The sequence below is a fragment of the Coregonus clupeaformis genome, chromosome 17, assembly GCF_020615455.1.
Source record: "Coregonus clupeaformis isolate EN_2021a chromosome 17, ASM2061545v1, whole genome shotgun sequence".
Classification (NCBI taxonomy): domain Eukaryota; kingdom Metazoa; phylum Chordata; class Actinopteri; order Salmoniformes; family Salmonidae; genus Coregonus; species Coregonus clupeaformis.
Window position 1 is genome coordinate 59,552,617 of NC_059208.1, and position 22,638 is coordinate 59,575,254.

At 40.0% G+C, this 22,638-nt stretch overlaps 1 protein-coding gene across 1 annotated transcript in view; it reads left to right on the top strand.

Annotated features, from left to right (window-relative positions):
- Positions 1–19,172, top strand: part of LOC121558452 (tribbles homolog 2-like) — a 48,005-nt gene extending 28,833 nt beyond the window's left edge. Inside the window, exon 3 of the mRNA XM_045226587.1 lies at positions 18,692–19,172. Coding sequence (XP_045082522.1) covers positions 18,692–19,172 — 481 coding nt within the window. The remainder of the gene's footprint in view (positions 1–18,691) is intronic.
- The last annotated feature ends 3,466 nt before the right edge of the window (positions 19,173–22,638 follow it).

The following is a 22,638-nucleotide window of genomic DNA, read 5'->3' on the forward strand; positions in this document are numbered from 1 at the left end:
CTGTGTTGTCCTATCTCTAATAACCATGCTGTGTTGTCCTATCTCTAATAACCATGCTGTGTTGTCCTATCTCTAATAACCAAATCATGCTGTGTTGTCCTATCTCTAATAACCATGCTGTGTTGTCCTATCTCTAATAACAATGCTGTGTTGTCCTATCTCTAATAACCATGCTGTGTTGTCCTATCTCTAATAACCATGCTGTGTTGTCATATCTCTAATAACCATGCTGTGTTGTTCTATCTCTAATAACCATGCTGTGTTGTTATATCTCTAATAACCATGCTGTGTTGTCCTATCTCTAATAACCATGCTGTGTTGTCCTATCTCTAATAACCAAACCATGCTGTGTTGTCCTATCTCTAATAACCATGCTGTGTTGTCCTATCTCTAATAACCATGCTGTGTTGTCCTATCTCTAATAACCATGCTGTGTTGTCCTATCTCTAATAACCAAGCTGTGTTGTCCTATCTCTAATAACCATGTTGTGTTGTCCTATCTCTAATAACCATGCTGTGTTGTCCTATCTCTAATAACAATGCTGTGTTGTCCTATCTCTAATAACCATGCTGTGTTGTCCTATCTCTAATAACCATGCTGTGTTGTCCTATCTCTAATAACCATGCTGTGTTGTCCTATCTCTAATAACAATGCTGTGTTGTCCTATCTCTAATAACCATGCTGTGTTGTCCTATCTCTAATAACCATGCTGTGTTGTCCTATCTCTAATAACCATGCTGTGTTGTCCTATCTCTAATAACCATGCTGTGTTGTCCTGTCTCTAATAACCATGATGTGTTGTCCTATCTCTAATAACCAAAAAATGCTGTGTTGTCCTATCTCTAATAACCATGCTGTGTTGTCCTATCTCTAATAACCATGTTGTGTTGTCCTATCTCTAATAACCATGCTGTGTTGTCCTATCTCTAATAACAATGCTGTGTTGTCCTATCTCTAATAACTATGCTGTGTTGTCCTATCTCTAATAACCATGCTGTGTTGTCCTATCTCTAATAACCATGCTGTGTTGTTCTATCTCTAATAACCATGCTGTGTTGTTCTATCTCTAATAACCATGCTGTGTTGTCCTATCTCTAATAACCATGCTGTGTTGTCCTATCTCTAATAACCAAACCTTGCTGTGTTGTCCTATCTCTAATAACCATGCTGTGTTGTCCTATCTCTAATAACCATGCTGTTTTGTCCTATCTCTAATAACCATGCTGTGTTGTCCTATCTCTAATAACCATGTTGTGTTGTCCTATCTCTAATAACCAAACCATGTTGTGTTGTCCTATCTCTAATAACCAAACCATGTTGTGTTGTCCTATCTCTAATAACCAAACCATGTTGTGTTGTCCTATCTCTAATAACCAAACCATGCTGTGTTGTCCTATCTCTAATAACCATGCTGTGTTGTCCTAACTCTAATAATCAAACCATGTTGTGTTGTCCTATCTCTAATAACCAAACCATGCTGTGTTGTCCTATCTCTAATAACCAAACCATGCTGTGTTGTCCTATCTCTAATAACCATGCTGTTTTGTCCTATCTCTAATAACCATGCTGTGTTGTCCTATCTCTAATAATCATGCTGTGTTGTCCTATCTCTAATAACCATGCTGCGTTGTCCTATCTCTAATAACCATGCTGTGTTGTCCTATCTCTAATAACCATGCTGTGTTTTCCTACTCTAATAACCAAATCACACTGTGTTGTCCTATCTCTAATAACCAAACCATGCTGTGTTGTCCTATCTCTAATAACCAAACCATGCTGTGATATCCTATCTCTAATAACCATGCTATGTTGTCCTATCTCTAATAACCAAACCATGTTGTGTTGTCATATGTCTAATAACCAAACCATGCTGTGTTGTCCTATCTCTAATAACCAAACCATGTTGTGTTGTCCTATCTATAATAACTAAACAATGTTGTGTTGTCCTATCTCTAATAACCAAACCATGCTGTGTTGTCCAATCTCTAATAACCAAACCATGCTGTGTTGTCCTATCTCTAATAACCATGCTGTGTTGTCCTATCTCTAATAATCAAACCATGTTGTGTTGTCCTATCTCTAATAACAAAACCATGCTGTGTTGTCCTATCTCTAATAATCAAACCATGTTGTGTTGTCCTATCTCTAATAACCAAACCATGCTGTGTTGTCCTATCTCTAATAACCAAACCATGCTGTGTTGTCCTATCTCTAATAACCAAACCATGCTGTGTTGTCCTATCTCTAATAACCATGTTGTGTTGTCCTATCTCAAATAACCATGCTGTGTTGTCCTATCTCTAATAACCATACTGTGTTGTCCTATCTCTAATAACCAAACCATGCTGTGTTGTCCTATCTCAAATAACCATGCTGTGTTGTCCTATCTCTAATAACCATGCTGTGTTGTCCTATCTCTAATAACCAAACCATGTTGTGTTGTCCTATTTCTAATAACCATGTTGTGTTGTCCTATCTCTAATAACCAAACCATGCTGTGTTGTCCTATCTCTAATAACCAAACCATGCTGTGTTGTCCTAACTCTAATAACCAAACCATGTTGTGTTGTCATATCTCTAATAACCAAACCATGCTGTGTAGTCCTATCTCTAATAACCAAACCATGTTGTGTTGTCCTATCTATAATAACCAAACAATGTTGTGTTGTCCTATCTCTAATAACCAAACCATGCTGTGTTGTCCAATCTCTAATAACCAAACCATGCTGTGTTGTCCTATCTCTAATAACCATGCTGTGTTGTCCTATCTCTAATAATCAAACCATGTTGTGTTGTCCTATCTCTAATAACCAAACCATGCTGTGTTGTCCTATCTCTAATAATCAAACCATGTTGTGTTGTCCTATCTCTAATAACCAAACCATGCTGTGTTGTCCTATCTCTAATAACCAAACCATGCTGTGTTGTCCTATCTCTAATAACCATGCTGTGTTGTCCTATCTCTAATAACCATGCTGTGTTGTCCTATCTCTAATAACCAAACCATGCTGTGTTGTCCTATCTCTAATAACCAAACCATGTTGTGTTGTCCTATTTCTAATAACCATGTTGTGTTGTCCTATCTCTAATAACCAAACCATGCTGTGTTGTCCTATCTCTAATAACCAAACCATGCTGTGTTGTCCTAACTCTAATAACCAAACCATGTTGTGTTGTCATATCTCTAATAACCAAACCATGCTGTGTAGTCCTATCTCTAATAACCAAACCATGTTGTGTTGTCCTATCTATAATAACCAAACAATGTTGTGTTGTCCTATCTCTAATAACCAAACCATGCTGTGTTGTCCAATCTCTAATAACCAAACCATGCTGTGTTGTCCTATCTCTAATAACCATGCTGTGTTGTCCTATCTCTAATAATCAAACCATGTTGTGTTGTCCTATCTCTAATAACCAAACCATGCTGTGTTGTCCTATCTCTAATAATCAAACCATGTTGTGTTGTCCTATCTCTAATAACCAAACCATGCTGTGTTGTCCTATCTCTAATAACCAAACCATGCTGTGTTGTCCTATCTCTAATAACCATGCTGTGTTGTCCTATCTCTAATAACCATGTTGTGTTGTCCTATCTCTAATAACCAAACCATGCTGTGTTGTCCTATCTCTAATAACCAAACCATGCTGTGTTGTCCTATCTCTAATAACCAAACCATGCTGTGTTGTCCTATCTCTAATAACCAAACCATGCTGTGTTGTCCTATCTCTAATAACCAAACCATGCTGTGTTGTCCTATCTCTAATAACCATGCTGTGTTGTCCTATCTCTAATAACCATGCTGTGTTGTCCTATCTCTAATAACCAAACCATGCTGTGTTGTCCTATCTCTAATAACCATGCTGTGTTGTCCTATCTCTAATAACCATGCTGTGTTGTCCTATCTCTAATAACCATGCTGTGTTGTCCTATCTCTAATAACCATGCTGTGTTGTCCTATCTCTAATAACCAAACCATGCTGTGTTGTCCTATCTCTAATAACCATGCTGTGTTGTCCTATCTCTAATAACCAAACCATGTTGTGTTGTCCTATCTCTAATAACCAAACCATGCTGTGTTGTCCTATCTCTAATAACCAAACCATGCTGTGTTGTCCTATCTCTAATAACCAAACCATGCTGTGTTGTCCTATCTCTAATAACCAAACCATGCTGTGTTGTCCTATCTCTAATAACCAAACCATGCTGTGTTGTCCTATCTCTAATAACCATGCTGTGTTGTCCTATCTCTAATAACCAAACCATGCTGTGTTGTCCTATCTCTAATAACCATGCTGTGTTGTCCTATCTCTAATAACCATGCTGTGTTGTCCTATCTCTAATAACCATGCTGTGTTGTCCTATCTCTAATAACCATGCTGTGTTGTCCTATCTCTAATAACCAAACCATGCTGTGTTGTCCTATCTCTAATAACCATGCTGTGTTGTCCTATCTCTAATAACCAAAACATGTTGTGTTGTCCTATCTCTAATAACCAAACCATGCTGTGTTGTCCTATCTCTAATAACCAAACCATGCTGTGTTGTCCTATCTCTAATAACCAAACCATGCTGTGTTGTCCTATCTCTAATAACCAAACCATGCTGTGTTGTCCTATCTCTAATAACCAAACCATGCTGTGTTGTCCTATCTCTAATAACCATGCTGTGTTGTCCTATCGCTAATAACCAAACCATGCTGTGTTGTCCTATCTCTAATAACCATGCTGTGTTGTCCTATCTCTAATAACCATGCTGTGTTGTCCTATCTCTAATAACCATGCTGTGTTGTCCTATCTCTAATAACCATGCTGTGTTGTCCTATCTCTAATAACCATGCTGTGATGTCCTTTCTCTAATAACCATGCTGTTATGTCCTATCTCTAATAACCATGCTGTGTTGTCCTATCTCTAATAACCAAACCATGCTGTGTTGTCCTATCTCTAATAATCAAACCATGCTGTGTTGTCCTATCTCTAATAACCATGCTGTGTTGTCCTATCTCTAATAACCAAACCATGCTGTGTTGTCCTATCTCTAATAACCAAACCATGCTGTGTTGTCCTATCTCTAATAACCAAACCATGCTGTGTTGTCCTATCTCTAATAACCATGCTGTGTTGTCCTATCTCTAATAATCAAACCATGCTGTGTTGTCCTATCTCTAATAACCAAACCATGCTGTGTTGTCCTATCTCTAATAACCATGCTGTGTTGTCCTATCTCTAATAATCAAACCATGCTGTGTTGTCCTATCTCTAATAACCAAACCATGCTGTGTTATCCTATCTCTAATAACCATGCTGTGTTGTCCTATCTCTAATAATCAAACCATGCTGTGTTGTCCTATCTCTAATAATCAAACCATGCTGTGTTGTCCTATCTCTAATAACCAAACCATGCTGTGTTGTCCTATCTCTAATAACCATGCTGTGTTGTCCTATCTCTAATAACCATGCTGTGTTGTGCTATCTCTAATAACCATGCTGTGTTGTCCTATCTCTAATAACCATGCTGTGTTGTCCTATCTCTAATAACCAAACCATGCTGTGTTGTCCTATCTCTAATAACCATGCTGTGTTGTCCTATCTCTAATAACCATGCTGTGTTGTCCTATCTCTAATAACCATGCTGTGTTGTCCTATCTCTAATAACCATGCTGTGTTGTCCTATCTCTAATAACCAAACCATGCTGTGTTGTCCTATCTCTAATAACCATGCTGTGTTGTCCTATCTCTAATAACCAAACCATGTTGTGTTGTCCTATCTCTAATAACCAAACCATGCTGTGTTGTCCTATCTCTAATAACCAAACCATGCTGTGTTGTCCTATCTCTAATAACCAAACCATGCTGTGTTGTCCTATCTCTAATAACCAAACCATGCTGTGTTGTCCTATCTCCTAATAACCAAACCATGCTGTGTTGTCCTATCTCTAATAACCATGCTGTGTTGTCCTATCTCTAATAACCAAACCATGCTGTGTTGTCCTATCTCTAATAACCATGCTGTGTTGTCCTATCTCTAATAACCATGCTGTGTTGTCCTATCTCTAATAACCATGCTGTGTTGTCCTATCTCTAATAACCATGCTGTGTTGTCCTATCTCTAATAACCAAACCATGCTGTGTTGTCCTATCTCTAATAACCATGCTGTGTTGTCCTATCTCTAATAACCAAAACATGTTGTGTTGTCCTATCTCTAATAACCAAACCATGCTGTGTTGTCCTATCTCTAATAACCAAACCATGCTGTGTTGTCCTATCTCTAATAACCAAACCATGCTGTGTTGTCCTATCTCTAATAACCAAACCATGCTGTGTTGTCCTATCTCTAATAACCAAACCATGCTGTGTTGTCCTATCTCTAATAACCATGCTGTGTTGTCCTATCGCTAATAACCAAACCATGCTGTGTTGTCCTATCTCTAATAACCATGCTGTGTTGTCCTATCTCTAATAACCATGCTGTGTTGTCCTATCTCTAATAACCATGCTGTGTTGTCCTATCTCTAATAACCATGCTGTGTTGTCCTATCTCTAATAACCATGCTGTGATGTCCTTTCTCTAATAACCATGCTGTTATGTCCTATCTCTAATAACCATGCTGTGTTGTCCTATCTCTAATAACCAAACCATGCTGTGTTGTCCTATCTCTAATAATCAAACCATGCTGTGTTGTCCTATCTCTAATAACCATGCTGTGTTGTCCTATCTCTAATAACCAAACCATGCTGTGTTGTCCTATCTCTAATAACCAAACCATGCTGTGTTGTCCTATCTCTAATAACCAAACCATGCTGTGTTGTCCTATCTCTAATAACCATGCTGTGTTGTCCTATCTCTAATAATCAAACCATGATGTGTTGTCCCTATCTCTAATAACCAAACCATGCTGTGTTGTCCTATCTCTAATAACCATGCTGTGTTGTCCTATCTCTCTAATAATCAAACCATGCTGTGTTGTCCTATCTCTAATAACCAAACCATGCTGTGTTATCCTATCTCTAATAACCATGCTGTGTTGTCCTATCTCTAATAATCAAACCATGCTGTGTTGTCCTATCTCTAATAATCAAACCATGCTGTGTTGTCCTATCTCTAATAACCAAACCATGCTGTGTTGTCCTATCTCTAATAACCATGCTGTGTTGTCCTATCTCTAATAACCATGCTGTGTTGTGCTATCTCTAATAACCATGCTGTGTTGTCCTATCTCTAATAACCATGCTGTGTTGTCCTATCTCTAATAACCATGTTGTGTTGTCCTATCTCTAATAACCAAACCATGCTGTGTTGTCCTATCTCTAATAACCAAACCATGCTGTGTTGTCCTATCTCTAATAACCAAACCACGCTGTGTTGTCCTATCTCTAATAACCATGCTGTGTTGTCCTATCTCTAATAACCATGCTGTGTTGTCCTATCTCTAATAACCAAATCATGCTGTGTTGTCCTATCTCTAATAACCAAACCATGCTGTGTTGTCCTATCTCTAATAACCAAACCATGCTGTGTTGTCCTATCTCTAATAACCATGCTGTGTTGTCCTATCTCTAATAATCAAACCATGCTGTGTTGTCCTATCTCTAATAATCAAACCATGGTGTTTTGTTCTATCTCTAATAACCAAACCATGCTGTGTTGTCCTATCTCTAATAACCATGCTGTGTTGTCCTATCTCTAATAACCATGCTGTGTTGTCCTATCTCTAATAACCATGCTGTGTTGTCCTATCTCTAATAACCATGCTGTGTTGTCCTATCTCTAATAACCATGTTGTGTTGTCCTATCTCTAATAACCAAACCATGCTGTGTTGTCCTATCTCTAATAACCAAACCATGCTGTGTTGTCCTATCTCTAATAACCAAACCATGCTGTGTTGTCCTATCTCTAATAACCAAACCACGCTGTGTTGTCCTATCTCTAATAACCATGCTGTGTTGTCCTATCTCTAATAACCATGCTGTGTTGTCCTATCTCTAATAACCAAATCATGCTGTGTTGTCCTATCTCTAATAACCAAACCATGCTGTGTTGTCCTATCTCTAATAACCAAACCATGCTGTGTTGTCCTATCTCTAATAACCATGCTGTGTTGTCCTATCTCTAATAACCAAACCATGCTGTGTTGTCCTATCTCTAATAACCAAACCATGCTGTGTTGTCCTATCTCTAATAACCAAACCATGCTGTGTTGTCCTATCTCTAATAACCATGCTGTGTTGTCCTATCTCTAATAATCAAACCATGCTGTGTTGTCCTATCTCTAATAACCAAACCATGCTGTGTTGTCCTATCTCTAATAACCATGCTGTGTTGTCCTATCTCTAATAATCAAACCATGCTGTGTTGTCCTATCTCTAATAACCAAATCTCTAATAACCATGCTGTGTTGTCCTATCTCTAATAATCTCTCTAATAATCAAACCATGCTGTGTTGTCCTATCTCTAATAATCAAACCATGCTGTGTTGTCCTATCTCTAATAACCAAACCATGCTGTGTTGTCCTATCTCTAATAACCATGCTGTGTTGTCCTATCTCTAATAACCATGCTGTGTTGTGCTATCTCTAATAACCATGCTGTGTTGTCCTATCTCTAATAACCATGCTGTGTTGTCCTATCTCTAATAACCATGTTGTGTTGTCCTATCTCTAATAACCAAACCATGCTGTGTTGTCCTATCTCTAATAACCAAACCATGCTGTGTTGTCCTATCTCTAATAACCAAACCACGCTGTGTTGTCCTATCTCTAATAACCATGCTGTGTTGTCCTATCTCTAATAACCATGCTGTGTTGTCCTATCTCTAATAACCAAATCATGCTGTGTTGTCCTATCTCTAATAACCAAACCATGCTGTGTTGTCCTATCTCTAATAACCAAACCATGCTGTGTTGTCCTATCTCTAATAACCATGCTGTGTTGTCCTATCTCTAATAATCAAACCATGCTGTGTTGTCCTATCTCTAATAATCAAACCATGGTGTTTTGTTCTATCTCTAATAACCAAACCATGCTGTGTTGTCCTATCTCTAATAACCATGCTGTGTTGTCCTATCTCTAATAACCATGCTGTGTTGTGCTATCTCTAATAACCATGCTGTGTTGTCCTATCTCTAATAACCATGCTGTGTTGTCCTATCTCTAATAACCATGTTGTGTTGTCCTATCTCTAATAACCAAACCATGCTGTGTTGTCCTATCTCTAATAACCAAACCATGCTGTGTTGTCCTATCTCTAATAACCAAACCATGCTGTGTTGTCCTATCTCTAATAACCAAACCACGCTGTGTTGTCCTATCTCTAATAACCATGCTGTGTTGTCCTATCTCTAATAACCATGCTGTGTTGTCCTATCTCTAATAACCAAATCATGCTGTGTTGTCATATCTCTAATAACCAAACCATGCTGTGTTGTCCTATCTCTAATAACCAAACCATGCTGTGTTGTCCTATCTCTAATAACCATGCTGTGTTGTCCTATCTCTAATAATCAAACCATGCTGTGTTGTCCTATCTCTAATAACCAAACCATGCTGTGTTGTCCTATCTCTAATAACCATGCTGTGTTGTCCTATCTCAAATAACCATGCTGTGTTGTCCTATCTCTAATAACCATACTGTGTTGTCCTATCTCTAATAACCAAACCATGCTGTGTTGTCCTATCTCAAATAACCATGCTGTGTTGTCCTATCTCTAATAACCATGCTGTGTTGTCCTATCTCTAATAACCAAACCATGTTGTGTTGTCCTATTTCTAATAACCATGCTGTGTTGTCCTATCTCTAATAAACATGCTGTGTTGTCCTATCTCTAATAACCAAACCATGCTGTGTTGTCCTATCTCTAATAACCAAACCATGCTGTGTTGTCTTATCTCTAATAACCAAACCATGCTGTGTTGTCCTATCTCTAATAACCAAACCATGCTGTGTTGTCCTATCTCTAATATCCAAACCATGCTGTGTTGTCCTATCTCTAATAACCAAACCATGCTGTGTTGTCCTATCTCTAATAATCAAACCATGTTGTGTTGTCCTATCTCTAATAACCAAACCATGCTGTGTTGTCCTATCTCTAATAACCAAACCATGCTGTGTTGTCCTATCTCTAATAACCAAACCATGCTGTGTTGTCCTATCTCTAATAACCAAACCATGCTGTGTTGTCCTATCTCTAATAACCAAACCATGCTGTGTTGTCCTATCTCTAATAACCAAACCATGCTGTGTTGTCCTATCTCTAATAACCAAACCACGCTGTGTTGTCCTATCTCTAATAACCATGCTGTGTTGTCCTATCTCTAATAACCATGCTGTGTTGTCCTATCTCTAATAACCAAATCATGCTGTGTTGTCCTATCTCTAATAACCAAACCATGCTGTGTTGTCTTATCTCTAATAACCAAACCATGCTGTGTTGTCCTATCTCTAATAACCATGCTGTGTTGTCCTATCTCTAATAATCAAACCATGCTGTGTTGTCCTATCTCTAATAACCAAACCATGCTGTGTTGTCCTATCTCTAATAACCATGCTGTGTTGTCCTATCTCAAATAACCATGCTGTGTTGTCCTATCTCTAATAACCATACTGTGTTGTCCTATCTCTAATAACCAAACCATGCTGTGTTGTCCTATCTCAAATAACCATGCTGTGTTGTCCTATCTCTAATAACCATGCTGTGTTGTCCTATCTCTAATAACCAAACCATGTTGTGTTGTCCTATTTCTAATAACCATGCTGTGTTGTCCTATCTCTAATAACCAAACCATGCTGTGTTGTCCTATCTCTAATAACCAAACCATGCTGTGTTGTCCTAACTCTAATAACCAAACCATGTTGTGTTGTCATATCTCTAATAACCAAACCATGCTGTGTTGTCCTATCTCTAATAACCAAACCATGTTGTGTTGTCCTATCTATAATAACCAAACAATGTTGTGTTGTCCTATCTCTAATAACCAAACCATGCTGTGTTGTCCAATCTCTAATAACCAAACCATGCTGTGTTGTCCTATCTCTAATAACCATGCTGTGTTGTCCTATCTCTAATAATCAAACCATGTTGTGTTGTCCTATCTCTAATAACCAAACCATGCTGTGTTGTCCTATCTCTAATAATCAAACCATGTTGTGTTGTCCTATCTCTAATAACCAAACGATGCTGTGTTGTCCTATCTCTAATAACCAAACCATGCTGTGTTGTCCTATCTCTAATAACCATGCTGTGTTGTCCTATCTCTAATAACCATGCTGTGTTGTCCTATCTCTAATAACCAAACCATGCTGTGTTGTCCTATCTCTAATAACCAAACCATGCTGTGTTGTCCTATCTCTAATAATCAAACCATGTTGTGTTGTCCTATCTCTAATAACCAAACCATGCTGTGTTGTCCTATCTCTAATAACCAAACCATGCTGTGTTGTCTTATCTCTAATAACCAAACCATGCTGTGTTGTCCTATCTCTAATAACCAAACCATGTTGTGTTGTCCTATTTCTAATAACCATGTTGTGTTGTCCTATCTCTAATAACCAAACCATGCTGTGTTGTCCTATCTCTAATAACCAAACCATGCTGTGTTGTCCTAACTCTAATAACCAAACCATGTTGTGTTGTCATATCTCTAATAACCAAACCATGCTGTGTTGTCCTATCTCTAATAACCAAACCATGTTGTGTTGTCCTATCTATAATAACCAAACAATGTTGTGTTGTCCTATCTCTAATAACCAAACCATGCTGTGTTGTCCAATCTCTAATAACCAAACCATGCTGTGTTGTCCTATCTCTAATAACCAAACCATGCTGTGTTGTCCTATCTCTAATAACCAAACCATGCTGTGTTGTCCTATCTCTAATAACCAAACCATGCTGTGTTGTCCTATCTCTAATAACCAAACCATGCTGTGTTGTCCTATCTCTAATAACCAAACCACGCTGTGTTGTCCTATCTCTAATAACCATGCTGTGTTGTCCTATCTCTATTAACCATGCTGTGTTGTCCTATCTCTAATAACCAAATCATGCTGTGTTGTCCTATCTCTAATAACCAAACCATGCTGTGTTGTCCTATCTCTAATAACCATGCTGTGTTGTCCTATCTCTAATAATCAAACCATGCTGTGTTGTCCTATCTCTAATAACCAAACCATGCTGTGTTGTCCTATCTCTAATAACCATGCTGTGTTGTCCTATCTCAAATAACCATGCTGTGTTGTCCTATCTCTAATAACCATACTGTGTTGTCCTATCTCTAATAACCAAACCATGCTGTGTTGTCCTATCTCAAATAACCATGCTGTGTTGTCCTATCTCTAATAACCATGCTGTGTTGTCCTATCTCTAATAACCAAACCATGTTGTGTTGTCCTATTTCTAATAACCATGTTGTGTTGTCCTATCTCTAATAACCAAACCATGCTGTGTTGTCCTATCTCTAATAACCAAACCATGCTGTGTTGTCCTAACTCTAATAACCAAACCATGTTGTGTTGTCATATCTCTAATAACCAAACCATGCTGTGTTGTCCTATCTCTAATAAGCAAACCATGTTGTGTTGTCCTATCTATAATAACCAAACAATGTTGTGTTGTCCTATCTCTAATAACCAAACCATGCTGTGTTGTCCAATCTCTAATAACCAAACCATGCTGTGTTGTCCTATCTCTAATAACCATGCTGTGTTGTCCTATCTCTAATAATCAAACCATGTTGTGTTGTCCTATCTCTAATAACCAAACCATGCTGTGTTGACCTATCTCTAATAATCAAACCATGTTGTGTTGTCCTATCTCTAATAACCAAACCATGCTGTGTTGTCCTATCTCTAATAACCAAACCATGCTGTGTTGTCCTATCTCTAATAACCATGCTGTGTTGTCCTATCTCTAATAACCATGCTGTGTTGTCCTATCTCTAATAACCAAACCATGCTGTGTTGTCCTATCTCTAATAACCAAACCATGCTGTGTTGTCCTATCTCTAATAATCAAACCATGTTGTGTTGTCCTATCTCTAATAACCAAACCATGCTGTGTTGTCCTATCTCTAATAACCAAACCATGCTGTGTTGTCTTATCTCTAATAACCAAACCATGCTGTGTTGTCCTATCTCTAATAACCAAACCATGCTGTGTTGTCCTATCTCTAATAACCAAACCATGCTGTGTTGTCCTATCTCTAATAACCAAACCATGCTGTGTTGTCCTATCTCTAATAATCAAACCATGTTGTGTTGTCCTATCTCTAATAACCAAACCATGCTGTGTTGTCCTATCTCTAATAACCAAACCATGCTGTGTTGTCCTATCTCTAATAACCAAACCATGCTGTGTTGTCCTATCTCTAATAACCAAACCATGCTGTGTTGTCCTATCTCTAATAACCAAACCATGCTGTGTTGTCCTATCTCTAATAAACATGCTGTGTTGTCCTATCTCTAATAACCATGCTGTGTTGTCCTATCTCTAATAACCAAACCATGCTGTGTTGTCCTATCTCTAATAACCATGCTGTGTTGTCCTATCTCTAATAACCATGCTGTGTTGTCCTATCTCTAATAACCAAACCATGCTGTGTTGTCCTATCTCTAATAACCATGCTGTGTTGTCCTATCTCTAATAACCAAACCATGTTGTGTTGTCCTATCTCTAATAACCAAACCATGCTGTGTTGTCCTATCTCTAATAACCAAACCATGCTGTGTTGTCCTATCTCTAATAACCAAACCATGCTGTGTTGTCCTATCTCTAATAACCAAACCATGCTGTGTTGTCCTATCTCTAATAAGCAAACCATGCTGTGTTGTCCTATCTCTAATAATCAAACCATGATGTGTTGTCCTATCTCTAATAACCAAACCATGCTGTGTTGTCCTATCTCTAATAACCAAACCATGCTGTGTTGTCCTATCTCTAATAACCAAACCATGCTGTGTTTTCCTATCTCTAATAACCAAACCATGCTGTGTTGTCCTATCTCTAATAACCAAACCATGCTGTGTTGTCCTATCTCTAATAACCATGCTGTGTTGTCCTATCTCTAATAACCAAACCATGTTGTGTTGTCCTATCTCTAATAACCAAACCATGCTGTGTTGTCCTATCTCTAATAACCAAACCATGCTGTGTTGTCCTATCTCTAATAACCAAACCATGCTGTGTTGTCCTATCTCTAATAACCAAACCATGCTGTGTTGTCCTATCTCTAATAAGCAAACCATGCTGTGTTGTCCTATCTCTAATAACCATGTTGTGTTGTCCTATCTCTAATAACAATGCTGTGTTGTCCTATCTCTAATAACCTAACCTTGCTGTGTTGTCCTATCTCTAATAACCATGCTGTGTTGTCCTATCTCTAATAACCATGCTGTGTTGTCCTATCTCTAATAACCATGTTGTGTTGTCCTATCTCTAATAACAATGCTGTGTTGTCCTATCTCTAATAACCAAACCTTGCTGTGTTGTCCTATCTCAAAATAACCATGTTGTGTTGTCCTATCTCTAATAACCATGTTGTGTTGTCCTATCTCTAATAACAATGCTGTGTTGTCCTATCTCTAATAACCAAACCTTGCTGTGTTGTCCTATCTCTAATAACCATGTTGTGTTGTCCTATCTCTAATAACAATGCTGTGTTGTCCTATCTCTAATAACCAAACCTTGCTGTGTTGTCCTATCTCTAATAACCATGCTGTGTTGTCCTATCTCTAATAACAATGCTGTGTTGTCCTATCTCTAATAACCAAACCTTGCTGTGTTGTCCTATCTCTAATAACCATGCTGTGTTGTCCTATCTCTAATAACCATGCTGTGTTGTCCTATCTCTAATAACCATGCTGTGTTGTCCTATCTCTAATAACCATGCTGTGTTGTCCTATCTCTAATAACCAAACCTTGCTGTGTTGTCCTATCTCAAAATAACCATGTTGTGTTGTCCTATCTCTAATAACCATGTTGTGTTGTCCTATCTCTAATAACAATGCTGTGTTGTCCTATCTCTAATAACCAAACCTTGCTGTGTTGTCCTATCTCTAATAACCATGTTGTGTTGTCCTATCTCTAATAACAATGCTGTGTTGTCCTATCTCTAATAACCAAACCTTGCTGTGTTGTCCTATCTCTAATAACCATGCTGTGTTGTCCTATCTCTAATAACAATGCTGTGTTGTCCTATCTCTAATAACCAAACCTTGCTGTGTTGTCCTATCTCTAATAACCATGCTGTGTTGTCCTATCTCTAATAACCATGCTGTGTTGTCCTATCTCTAATAACCATGCTGTGTTGTCCTATCTCTAATAACCATGCTGTGTTGTCCTATCTCTAATAACCATGCTGTGTTGTCCTATCTATAATAACCATGCTGTGTTGTCCTATCTCTAATAACCATGCTGTGTTGTCCTATCTCTAATAACCAGGCTGTGTTGTCCTATCTCTAATAACCATGCTGTGTTGTCCTATCTCTAATAACCATGCTGTGTTGTCCTATCTCTAATAACCATGCTGTGTTGTCTGTAAGGATGGTGGCATGCCCTAGCCCCTTGTCCTTCATACAAGCTTAAATATCTTGCTTAAAACCAACCCATGTTCTATATTGTCCTGTAGGACAGCATTGTAAGGTCTACTAATAACCAAGGAAACAGAAGCAGAAGTATGAAGCAGAACGTTTGGTGTGTTGATACAGTGCTTTAGTGTTTTAAGACACATTTTATACAATTGTATACCTTTAAAACCTTGGTTTTAAGTGTTTTATTTCTGGGACCATAGTCTTTGTGCTTTTCTAAACACACCGTGTTCGGCTGGATTTTACCGTCTCCTGGAGCAAACATTAGCAGGCTAGCCTTGGTTAGCGCCGACTAGCTAGGATACCTGGCTGTCACCAGCAAAGCTCGTCTCATATCGCGGTTGGCTCTTGTAGCTGGGACCGCCGTCTCTGACCTGAGTATAAGCATGTAAGACTCCTCTGTTTTGGAGTCATATCCGGAGATGGACAGTTAAGCCATAACATGTGAGACCTGGGACATGTTCATTGTAGTCAAAGAGGTTGAGTATACTGACCTATATATTTGTGATAAAATGCATCTTCGTGCCTCAAAGGAGCGGATCATTGAGCTGTTGGAGGAGAATAGGGTCCTAAGAGGACGTCTCGCTCGGACTAAGGAGACTTCAAGACTACATGCTGTTTTTGATGCAACAATTCTAATTCCAGGGTGTTCTATGAGACTGGGCTCCTCTGCAGCAGCTACTGAAGATATTACCTTGGATCCCGTATTAACGCCGACGAGAACCGGAAATCTACTGCGTCTTGGTCTACACCAGGGTTCTTCAATTCCGGTCCTGGAGGGCCGAAACACTTCTGTTTTTTATTTCTACCTGGTAGTTAATTGCACTCACCTGGTGTCCCAGGTCTGAATTAGCCCCTGATTAGAAGGAGAGGATGAAAAACAGAGGTGTTTCGGCCCTCCAGGACCGGAATTGAAGAACCCTGGTGTAGACCATTGGAAGCGAAGTGGAATGGAGTTAGAGGTAGGGGAGGAGGATCATTCCAACACATCCTCCCTCTGCCCTCTGCCCTCTGCCCTCTGCCCTCTGCCCTCTGCCCTCTGCCCTCTGCCCTCTGCCCTCCCATCCAGACCCTGCAGCAGCCACCAGATCACGTCCCATAGGATTTTATTTTATTGTCCTCAGTTCTTAAAAAGGGACGGCTTGCACCCGAACAGGAGTGGAGCTAGGGGGCTAGTATCGAAGAGATACTACAAAAATGATGGGATATCAGTCCTTGCTCGCAACAGGGAACCATTATTGACTCTTGTTTTAATCCACGTTCTCGTTCAAGACCTGATGGTTCAGTTCAATCTTGTCTCTATTCCAGTTCAAGCTAAACCCATGATATTTACCTGCTGAACATGGTTCCTATTAGAGACTCTGATCTGAAAATCCTGCAGCTGTGGCCTTCGACCTATTCATGTAAAGGCTAGAAGTTTGATTTCGAAAATGTATTTTATTGTAACTGTTGCTTCTCAAACCAAAGACATTCTGGATATAACTGAATGTTGGTTAAAGAAGTTTATACCAGACTGATGTGTCTCTGACTGTTTATAATAGTTTTTTCATCTGATAGAGTTGGCAGAGGAGGGGGGGGGGGTCGCCATATATATAAAGAGCAACTTAAATGTTTCTGTATCCATTACCATTCCATTCATTTGATTGTCTAGTCCTAAATGTGGGCATAATTTATCGCCCTCCCTCTGCGTTTTAGAGACTGGTCTGACCTGCTGTCTACCTATATGCTAATGTTACAGTGTTGCTTCCATCCCTCTCCTTGCCCCTACATTTTAGCAGACGCTCTTATCCAGAGCGACTAACTTACAGTTAGTGAGTGCATACATACATTTTTTAATACTGGCCCCCCGTGGGAATCGAACCCACAACCCTGGCGGTGCAAACGCCATGCTCTACCAACTGAGCTACATACCTGCCAGCCATTCCCTCCCCTACCCTGGGCCAATTGTGCGCCGCCCCATGGGTCTCCCGGTCGCGGCCGGCTACGACAGAGCCTGGATTTGAACCAGGATCTCTAGTGGAACAGCTAGCACTGCGATGCAGTGCCTTAGACCACTACACCACTCGGGAGCCTACCTGGGCTTGACAACAGTCACCCTTGAAGCACCGTTACCCGTCGCTCCACAAACGCCGCAGTCCTTGCAGAGCAAGGGAACCAACTACTTCAAGGTCTCAGAGCGAGTGACGTCACCACTTGAAACACTGCTAGCACGCATCGCTAACTAGCTAGCCATTTCACACCAGTTACACTCACCCCCCTTTGACCTCCTCCTTTTCCACAACAATAGCATCAATGTAACAGTGTTGCGTCCGTCCCTCTCCTCGCACCACTAACTAGCCATTTCACATCAGTTACACTAACTCAGAATTAATAATAGCGGGTGATCTTAATCTGAATTGGTTGATGCCATTACCCTTACCCTAACCGTAATCTTAACCCTTATCCTAGCACTAAACCTAACCCTTACCCTAACCCTTATTCTAAACCTTACCTTAACCCTTACCCTAACCCTTATTCTAAACCTAACCTTAACCCTTATCCTAACCGTAACCTTAACCCTTACCCTAGCACTAATCCTAACCCTTACCCTAACCCTTATTCTAAACCTTACCTTAACCCTTATCCTAACCGTAACCTTAACCCTTACCCTTATTCTAAACTTAACCCTTACCCTAACCCTTATTCTAAACCTAACCTTAACCCTAACCTTAGCAAGCAGTTGCTTATCAACAGATAGTTTGTTGATAGTATGACCATCTGCAGAACATCTACAGATGGAAAATCCGGACTATCCAAATAAAGTGTGACCGGTGATCCTTCTGCCTTAGGATCTACCATCCAATTACTAATAACAGAGATACGTTATATAATGACGAGATGGCCTCTAACAGGGAGTTGTTGTCGCAAAGGCAGAAAGGCAGGCGGGAGGAAGCGAGATCAAGTGGGAACATTCTAGCCAATGAGAGGGCAGATACGCATGTGAACAACAGACACAACTCCAGTATAAAATAGATTTTCTCAAAGTCCACTTATATCAGTAGAGTGGAGCCTCTCGCTTCGCCTCTTCCTCTCTGCTAGTAACCAACCCATGCTCTTTGTTGTCCTGTAGGACCCATGTGAAGCTGGAAGGCCTGGAGGACTGCAGGGTTTTAGAAGGAGATGATGACTCCATGTCATACACCCACGGCTGCCCAGCCTACATCAGCCCAGAGATCCTGAATGGCTCCAGCTCCTACTCCGGAAAGCAGGCGGACGTCTGGTCGCTAGGGGTGATGCTCTACACCATGCTGGTGGGACGCTACCCTTTCCACGACCCAGACCCAGCTACCCTCTTCTCCAAGATCCGCCGGGGCCATTGCTGCCTACCAGAGGGCCTCTCTTCCCGGGCCAAGTGCCTGCTGCGCTGCCTGTTGAGGAAAGATCCATGGGACAGACTGACCGCCGCCGAGGTGCTTATCCATCCGTGGTTCTACACCACTGCCGCCAACGTCAACGCACAGGAAACAGGGGTCAGTGAACAGGAAGTGGGCTCGGTGGAACAGACAGTGCCTTGCTGTGATATGGAAGAGGAGGATGATCGGTTCTGTTGATCAATGGGACGCATCACCGTGACTGACTCAACCCCTCGAGTGGAATCGGACCAAAACATGTTGAAATGTTACCTTCAAGAGGGTTTTTATTTTATTTAGATGTTTTGTTGTTGTTCTGGTCGTATACTGCCGCACCTCAGACACAAGCTTTAAACTCAAAGTGCTGTAGTGTCTCATCTATGTGTGTTAGATTAAGGGCATTGTGTAAGAACTCCACCATCATTGTGCGTTGTGTGTGTTCACAAGAAGTCATTTGGTGCTGAAAACCAGCTCACAATCACATGATGATGTTTTATTAGAGTAGATTAAAGATCAAATCTGCAGTTCAAACCATAAAAAAGCCAACACCCTGCCATTGTTTTGGTAAACAGCTGAGGGATTAACAGAGTTGAAACTCAGGGGCTAATAGAAGGGTGGGAGAGTGTCTATTTCTACCCTGAGTACTGTACTGACATCTGACTATTTCTACCCTGAGTACTGTACTGACATCTGACTATTTCTACCCTGAGTACTGTACTGACATCTGACTATTTCTACCCTGAGTACTATACTGACATCTGACTATTTCTACCCTGAGTACTGTACTGACATCTGACACCATTATACCCTGAGTACTGTACTGACATCTGACTATTTCTACCCTGAGTACTGTACTGTACTGACATCTGACTATATCTACCCTGAGTACTGTACTGACATCTGACTATTTCTACCCTGAGTACTGTACTGTACTGACATCTGACTATTTCTACCCTGATTACTGTCCTGACATCTGACTATATCTACCCTGAGTACTTTACTGACATCTAAGTACATCTACCCTGAGTACTGTACTGACATCTGACTATTTCTACCCTGAGTACTGTACTGACATCTGACTATTTCTACCCCGAGTACTGTACTGTACAGACATCTGACTATTTCTACCCTGAGTACTGTACTGACATCTGACTATTTCTACCCTGAGTACTGTACTGACATCTGACTATTTATACCCAGAGTACTGTACTGTACTGTACAGACATCTGACTATTTCTACCCTGAGTACTGTACTGACATCTGACTATTTCTACCCTGAGTACTGTACTGACATCTGACTATTTATACCCTGAGTACTGTACTGACATCTGACTATTTCTACCCTGAGTACTGTACTGACATCTGACTATTTCTACCCTGAGTACCGTACTGACATCTGACTATTTCTACCCTGAGTACCGTACTGACATCTGACTATTTCTACCCTGAGTACTGTACTGACACCTGACAATTTCTACCCTGAGTACTGTACTGTACTGACATCTAAATATATATACCCTGAGTACTGTACTGACATCTGACTATTTCTACCCTGAACACTGTACTGATATCTGACTATTTACACCCTGAGTACTGTACTGTATTGACATTTGACTATTTCTACCCTGAGTACTGTACTGTACTGACACCTGACAATTTCTACCCTGAGTACTGTACTGACATCTAATTATATCTACCCTGAGTACTGTACTGACATCTGAATATTTCTACCCTGAGTACTGTACTGACATCTGACTATTTCTACCCTGAGTACTGTACTGACATCTGACTATTTCTACCCTGAACACTGTACTGATATCTGACTATTTACACCCCGAGTACTGTACTGTACTGACATCTGAATATTTCTACCCTGAGTACTGTACTGACATCTGACTATTTCTACCCCGAGTACTGTACTGACATCTGACTATTTCTACCCTGAGTACTGTACTGACATCTGACTATTTCGACCCTGAGTACTGTACTGACATCTGACTATTTCTACCCTGAGTACTGTACTGACATCTGACTATTTCTACCCTGAGTACTGTACTGACATATGACTATTTCTACCCTGAGTACTGTACTGACATCTGACTATTTCTACCCTGAGTACTGTACTGTACTGACATCTGACTATTTCTACCCTGAGTACTGTACTGACATCTGACTATTTCTACCCTGAGTACGTTACTGACATTTGACTATTTCTACCCTGAGTACTGTACTGAACTGACATCTGACTATTTCTACCGTGAGTACTGTACTGTACTGACATCTGACTATTTCTTCCCTGAGTACTGTACTGTACTGACATCTGACTATTTCTACCCTGAGTACTGTACTGTACTGACATCTGACTATTTCTACCCTGAGTACTGTACTGACATCTGACTATTTCTACCCTGAGGACTGTAATGTACTGACATCTGACTATTTTTACCCTGAGTACTGTACTGACATCTGACTATTTCTACCCTGAGTACTGTACTGTACTGACATCTGACTATTTCTACCCTGATTATTGTACTGACATCTGACTATTTCTACCCTGATTACTGTACTGACATCTGACTATTTCTACCCTGAGTACTGTACTGACATCTGACTATTTCTACCCTGAGTACTGTACTGTACTGACATCTGACTATTTCTACCCTGAGTACTGTACTGTACTGACATCTGACTATTTCTACCCTGAGTACTGTACTGACATCTGACTATTTCTACCCTGAGTACTTTACTGACATTTGACTATTTCTACCCTGAGTACTGTACTGAACTGACATCTGACTATTTCTACCCTGAGTACTGTACTGACATCTGACTATTTCTACCCTGAGTACTGTACTGTACTGACATCTGACTATTTCTACCCTGAGTACTGTACTGATATCTGACTATTTCTACCCTGAGTACTGTACTGACATCTGACTATTTATACCCTGAGTACTGTACTGACATCTGACTATTTCTACCCTGATTACTGTACTGACATCTGACTATTTCTACCCTGATTACTGTACTGACATCTGACTATTTCTACCCTGAGTACTGTACTGTACTGACATCTGACTATTTCTACCCTGATTACTGTACTGACATCTGACTATTTCTACCCTGAGTACTGTACTGTACTGTACTGACATCTGACTATTTCTACCCTGAGTACTGTACTGACATCTGACTATTTCTACCCTGAGTACTGTACTGACATCTGACTATGTCTACCTTGAGTACTGTACTGACATCTGAATATTTCTACCCTGATTACTGTATTGATATCTGACTATTTCTACCCTGAGTACTGTACTGACATCTGACTATTTCTACCCTGAGAACTGTACTGTACTGACATCTGACTATTTCTACCCTGAGTACTGTACTGACATCTGACTATTTCTACCCTGATTACTGTACTGACATCTGACTATTTCTACCCTGATTACTGTACTGACATCTGACTATTTCTACCCTGATTACTGTACTGACATCTGACTATTTCTACCCTGAGTACTGTACTGACATCTGACTATTTCTACCATGAGTACTGTATTGACATCTGGCTATTTATACCCTGAGTACTGTACTGACATCTGACTATTTCTACCCTGAGTACTGTACTGACATCTGACTATTTCTACCCTGAGTACTGTACTGACAT